The sequence below is a fragment of the Phyllosticta capitalensis genome, assembly GCF_038381095.1.
Source record: "Phyllosticta capitalensis strain CBS 128856 chromosome Unknown BKA78scaffold_10, whole genome shotgun sequence".
In the NCBI taxonomy this organism is placed as follows: domain Eukaryota; kingdom Fungi; phylum Ascomycota; class Dothideomycetes; order Botryosphaeriales; family Phyllostictaceae; genus Phyllosticta; species Phyllosticta capitalensis.
Window position 1 is genome coordinate 408958 of NW_027117448.1, and position 6000 is coordinate 414957.

Here is a 6000-nt window from a genome sequence, read left to right on the forward strand (position 1 = left end):
GCACCGGGTTCTTCCTGCGCTCCTCCTCTACCCAACACAACCAGCCCAACTTCCTTTCCCATTCCATCGTCGCCAGCGCCCTCTTGACCCAACGCCGACGCTCGCTCTCGTCTCCGCATCGCAGCGGCCTCCCCGTCTGCCCTCTCCCCAACACCCCGCCATACCCGGCCGATCCCCCAGCCTCACCGTCCACCATGGGATCCCGGCGTGCCTATCCAACTGCCGAATTATACGAGGAGAGGGAGCGCGACTTTTACCATGCCGACCGCTCCCATCGCGACTACGAGGAATTCGACTACGAGCTCACCCGTGGCCGTCCTCGCTCCGAGTTCTCTGCTCGCCGTTCTCACCCCGACTTCTTGCACGAGGACTACGGAGCCACCTCGTCTGGTCCCCTCGTCTTGCCAGAACGCTCGCGCTCTGTCATGCCCGACGACGACTACCCTCCTCCCCCGAGGGTCCGCAAAGAGTACATTGAGCGCGACGAGGTGCGCATCAAGAAGCCCGACCGTCCTCCGCCCCGCGAGATTGAGCGCGAGGAAGTCATTTACCGCAGAGATCCTCCCCCTCCGCGCGACGACTACGTTGTGAAGGAGCGTCGAACTTCGTCCGTCTCAAAAGGCCCCCGCCCTCGCTCAATTGAACGCGAAGAAATCATCATCGACCGCCGACGACCGCCCCCGCCTCCGCCAGACGTCGAAGAGGTCTACATTCGGGAGCGCAGGTCCCCGCCGCCCAAGCGCGAGGAAATTGTCTTTCGCCGAGGGGGTTCGCGGCCGCCGCCTAGTGAGCCTGAACGTGAAGAAGTACATGTTCGGCGCACTGAGAAGTCTGGGTCAGAAGTAGAAAAGGAACATGTCAAGATTCGCCGACACCGCTCGCCCTCGCCCCCGAGGAGCATGCCCCCGCCGCTCGTCCGCGAAAAGGAAGAATTCGTCATTCGCAGGCGCGCCCCCCGCCCTCCCTCGCCGCCATCTCCTCCGCCCCCGGTGCGCGAGCGCGAAGAAATCATAGTTCGCAAGGTCGAAAAGTCGCCGAGTCCCAGTCCGCCTCCTTCTCCACGCCCCGCGCCGCCTCCCGACCCATTCATCCGACCCCCAATCGTCCAGGAAATTATAACTCACCACCGTCACATTGACCATGGTCTGTCACTCTCCAAGATGCGCCCGTTGTCGCTAACCTGGCTGCAGGTGTTGAAAAGGCGAAGCCGCCCACTCCTCCGCCTCCGCCACCTTCCCCGCCCCCGGTGAAGGAGGAAAAGTCGGTTGTGGTCAAGAAGAAGTGAGTAGAGTCAAATTACGATCTTTCAAATCCTAACTATCAGTAGGAAAGAGTACCACGACGACGAAATCATCTACGAAAAGGAGACGAAAAAGATCAAGGAGCCGCCACCAAAGGTCGAGTTGATCCACAGGCATCGCTCCGTCAGCATGCCGAAACCGGCAGACTGGGATCTGGAGACTGAAGCCGAATATTACCATCGCAAGGCCTTTGAGAGGGCTGCTCTTGGCGAGGCCAAGGACGGTGCGACCAAGGATTGGGGTCTCGTGGACGTTCCTCCCGGAACCAACAAAGTGCGCATGGAAGGCATTGGCGGCGGAGCTCAAGAAATCACCTGGCAACGATACAATGGCGCGAGACGGTCCAAGTTCATTGCCGACGGCAAAGAATATGTGTCCGAGTACGGCCCTGCTCCCCCGGCGCTTCCTCCGCCACCCAAACCAAAGCCAGCCGACATGTGGACCGAGGTCACCAAGGACTTGGTCATCAAAGAGGCGATTGAGGCCATGGGCTACGACTACGAGGAGACGGACAATTACTTTTACGTCATGGAGTACCTCCGCTATGTAGGTCAAACAGCAATTCGAATTTTGCCAGAGCTAACAACATGCAGGAGGACGTTCTTCAGCTTGTCGAGATTTCGGACGACATTCGCCGTGATCGACGCAAGCGCATCCGCGAGATTGAGATTGAGCGGACGACGGTCGAGCGTAAACCGTCGCTGCCCCCTCCGCCTCCGCGCGAGTACGATTACGTCGAGCGCGAAATCGTCTACGAAGACCGACGAGGCCGCTACCGCTGAGCTCGACAATGCTCACCAGCCCCTGGATTTGCTCTTTCACCACGCCAGCTGCATCTTCTCGGCGGGCCAGTCAGTTAGTTTTGCGTGCACTGCAAAGACCATTAGACACTTGCTGGCGTCCCGCTCATAGCATTGCGCACATCATCGGCTATCCAACCATCTCATGCGAGTCCAATAACGTCTGCTGTTGCCCTTTTCTGGAACAACAGGGGATCGTTCAAAAAAGATTGCTTGCTCTGCCTACTTGCTTCTCTTGTTGCGCGCTAGCTACCACCCACACATCCATCATGCAGCGGAGATACCACCATACGAGCACCACTGATTACCTTTTTCTTTTGTCTTTTCTCCTTTTTCCCCTTTGCTCCTTTTACGAGTAACGAGTCACGAATACAATGCACCAGTGAGCGAGCGAGCGAGCGTCGGCAAGGGAAAGGGCACCTACACCATACAACATCATGGACTGACACCTCCATTGCAGGGTGCCAAAAGAGGAACAGGCAGATTGGAGTTGGCTTGGGTTGGCGGTAATCTGATGGCACGGGGCCTAGACAGACACAGTGCAGTCAATGGGTGCGTCTCGGCGGGCATCTCTTTCATCTCCTTTTCCCCCTTTACCCACCAAATATTCGGCTCGAGCCGTCCATCTGCCCGTTTCAGTGTCACAAACCGCGGCTCGTCCTTCCACCAAATCAGCCCGGCTGGCGAGCCAGTCGTCACCACGACGCAACTGGGCAGGCAGACAGGCATAGAGGCACAATGGCGGCCGCTGCTTTTGGAGCGACTCAATCTGGCCATCACCTACCGCTCTGCCGCTCTACATGCACCTTTGCACATCAGGTTGCAGCGGCGGGTGGTGGCAGAAGTCCAGCATCACATGCCGCCTGGTCCGTTGTGCTTGGTGTCGAATCCAAATGCAATACACGCAATCCAAACCGACAACCCCCCACACCCCACACACTACACACACGTTTGGGAGTGCTCTGATCATGGTCGTCTATCCATGCCATGAGGTTCTTTGCTAGGCTATTGCTCATGCTCATGCCCATGCCTCCTCCTCCCTCCTCCCTTGCCTCTCTTGCCTCTCTTACTCTCTTACTCTCTTACCTTCTTAAAACGCCTTGTAGTACAGACAGATAGACGAAAGATTTATTTCCCCTCTCTTTCTTCGAGTGCTCCTGCGTCTGTGTTTTGTCTCTTGAAAGGTCCTCAAGGGGCCTTGCTTTGCTTTGCTTTGCTCTGCTCTGCTCTGCTCGTGCATGGTTTACGCTAGAAGTTTCCATGGTTGTGACTCGTGTGACGGCACGAGAATGTACAATACGCACGCATGTACAATACGTAGCAGGTAGCAGGTAGCAGGTGTTTGCGTGCGCGCGCATGCGCATGCTAGGTACTTGCCACATGTGGATAGACAGACAGACAGACAGACAGGCAGACGGCAAGTAACTAGGCCAGGTAAGACTCAAGAGCGAGGTAGCTACATAATGTGTATGCCTATACCACCACCACCAACCACCCACGCGCGTCGTGACGGGCTGCGGTGAGGTGAGGTAGCTATGTAGCCGTAGGCGTGGGGTAAGCGTGGGCGGTGCGTGGGCGGTGCCATACCATGCAATGCCATACCATGCCGGGGGAGGAGGACGCGACTGACTACCATGGAGAGGTGGTGGTGAAAAAAAAAAAAAAAAAAAAAAACGAGACGAGATGGGATGGGATGCAGAGACCAGACAGACAAACCAGCCGACGGACGGACAGATGGATGCATGCATGTCTTCTGTCCCAATAACTGCACGCTCGCCGCGTTGAGAGGTTCGGCGGCTGACCTGGTGGTGCTTGTCGGTTAGCTGGCTATGGCTATGGCTATGGCTAGCTTTTTGTGTGTGGAAACTGCGAAGTGAGATGGGTGGGTGGGTGGGTGTGCGGGTATGTATGGTGACGTTGGCGGAGTAAGGGGAAAGGGGAGGGGGGAGGGGGTCGAGGTCTGGTTGCGAACAAGTGAGGAGTCAGTAATATTAATATGTCGGATGGCTTCGGAGCAGGCGCTTAGTCGTGGAAGTTTGCCAGGGGGAGCATGAAGGAAGAGGATGTCGAAAGTACCTTGAGGAAAGGTATGTGCGGAGAATGAGACGGGAGAGAGCCGTGCGTCTGCCTGTCTGTTGCCTTGCTGCAGACGCAGACGCGACATGGTTTGGCTGGTTTGGGAGTTTGTGGCTTTGCATTTTGGTCGTCAGTCGTCAGTCGTCAGTCGTCAGTCCTCAGGCGAGTTTCTTCCTGCCATCTCTATACATGTCAGTCCATGTCGTTTTGTCGACGGGTTCGTTTGACGCGCCAATGCAATCCGTCGTTCACGCGTCTACTCGTCAACTGGTGATGGGCAGCCTGCCTACCTGGCTCGTTGACGTCGATTCATCTGGACAGGTCGGATGGTGCACCAGAGGCAATACGGGCAATCAGTCAAGTCAGTAAGTCGACCAAGTCACAGTCAAAACCACACACACACACACAAGGCACACATACATCGGAAGCTGGAAAGGAAGGAATAGCATATGTAAAAGTTAAAAACCTCAAGACTCAATCTCGACCCCCAGTCTCATAGTCTCTCTTCTGCTCTTTTTTCTTCTTCTTCTTCTTCAACAGACGTCTCTACACCCCCAATTCGTCAACAACTATCCAGTCTCCTTTTCGCTCTTGTGCAAGACTCGAGCCTTCTTTTCCTTTCTTCCCAATCCGATGTTCTTATCTTCTTTCTCTTCTCGACGACATCTTCTTCCCCGCGTACTTATTTTTCGTGCCGTGATCTCCTCTCTCCTGCAGCGAGTTTCTTCTCCCCCCCTTTCGCTTACTATACCTTCTTTCCACTCTGACAAAAGAATAAAAAAAAATCAGCTTCATCATCCGCTAACCAACCGCGTATCCAAGCCCCCACAACCACAGACCAATCTTGAACTCCAAAAGCAAGAAGACCGATGAACGCCATACCGTCTGATGACAAAAGAGATCCGAGACAAAAGAGACAAAAGAGAGAGACGGAGACAGAGACAGAGTGAGAATGAGAGAGTGAGAGTAAGCAACGGCAATATTCTCTTTCCGCTCTTCGGTCGCCACATCATTCCAATCCATTCCTTTCCTTCCCGCCGCGCCAAAGTTGAGAAAAAAAGGAGAGCAGAGAGGGGTTGCAGTGCCTGTCTGCAGCTCCTTTGAAAGCCGATTTCGACCAATAAACGCAGCATGTGTCGTTGTGGTCTTGTGATCTTTTTTGTAAGAGAGTCCGAGTCTGCATGTGAATGTAGACATGGAGGTAGCAAAGGGGGAGAGGGGTATTAGTGCGAGTGGTGCGGGTACGAAGGATGATGATAAGAAGCACGCGCTGCGCAGAACAGAACTAGCAGACTGGTAGGGAGCAAGCACGAAAACAAAGGACTCCGTTACGCCGTGAACTCGAGTGGAGCGCTAAGGATGCTAGAGAGGGAAGGAGAGAGAGAGATGCGGCTCACGTGTGAGCCGACCGTGGGTAGAGACGTAGAGACCCACGGTAGTGAAGAGGAAGAAAAGGAGAGAATGCAAAACGCCGCCCAGATGACATGAGATGAACGGCTAATGATGACGAGGATGCGTAAAGATGGTCGTGCAGCAGTATTAGAAGAGACTTGCGACATGAACAGAGAAAGAGCCCGCGCACAAACCGCGCGAGCGAGCGTGCATTCATGCTTCCAAGCTAGACTATTATAATCCGTAATGGAGCAAGGCGGGAAGAATGAAAGGCAGACGTTGATCATGATCAAAGCGCATCATAAAATCGCAGTCGTGGGCAGGAATGAAGGAGAGTCGTCCAGTTCGTGTTTCCCATCTTGTCGTTGTTGTCGGCCGTAGAGTATTATTAATAAGATGAAAAAGGAAACTGCACAGAGCCTGTCTCCATC

At 54.7% G+C, this 6000-nt stretch overlaps 3 protein-coding genes across 3 annotated transcripts; all 3 read left to right on the forward strand.

Annotated features, from left to right (window-relative positions):
• Positions 1–194: 194 nt before the first annotated feature.
• On the forward strand, positions 195–2083 carry BKA78DRAFT_355879 (uncharacterized protein; the record flags this gene model as incomplete). The annotated part of the gene is made up of 4 exons (XM_066891981.1): positions 195–1143; positions 1191–1281; positions 1328–1847; positions 1895–2083. 4 exons carry the CDS (start codon positions 195–197, stop codon positions 2081–2083), a joined length of 1749 nt encoding a protein of 582 aa, XP_066740309.1.
• A 266-nt stretch (positions 2084–2349) lies between these two features.
• BKA78DRAFT_28417 (uncharacterized protein) lies at positions 2350–3138 on the forward strand. The gene has a single exon (XM_066885683.1). It carries the CDS (start codon positions 2616–2618, stop codon positions 3090–3092), a length of 477 nt encoding a protein of 158 aa, XP_066740310.1. The 5' UTR covers positions 2350–2615; the 3' UTR covers positions 3093–3138.
• Positions 3139–4134: 996 nt separating this feature from the next.
• Positions 4135–4598, forward strand: BKA78DRAFT_323088 (uncharacterized protein). Its single transcript, XM_066889167.1, is given in 2 exon segments — positions 4135–4306; positions 4326–4598. The coding sequence occupies 2 exon segments, from the start codon at positions 4264–4266 to the stop codon at positions 4544–4546; spliced, it is 264 nt and encodes an 87-aa protein (XP_066740311.1). The 5' UTR covers positions 4135–4263; the 3' UTR covers positions 4547–4598.
• Positions 4599–6000: the final 1402 nt, after the last annotated feature.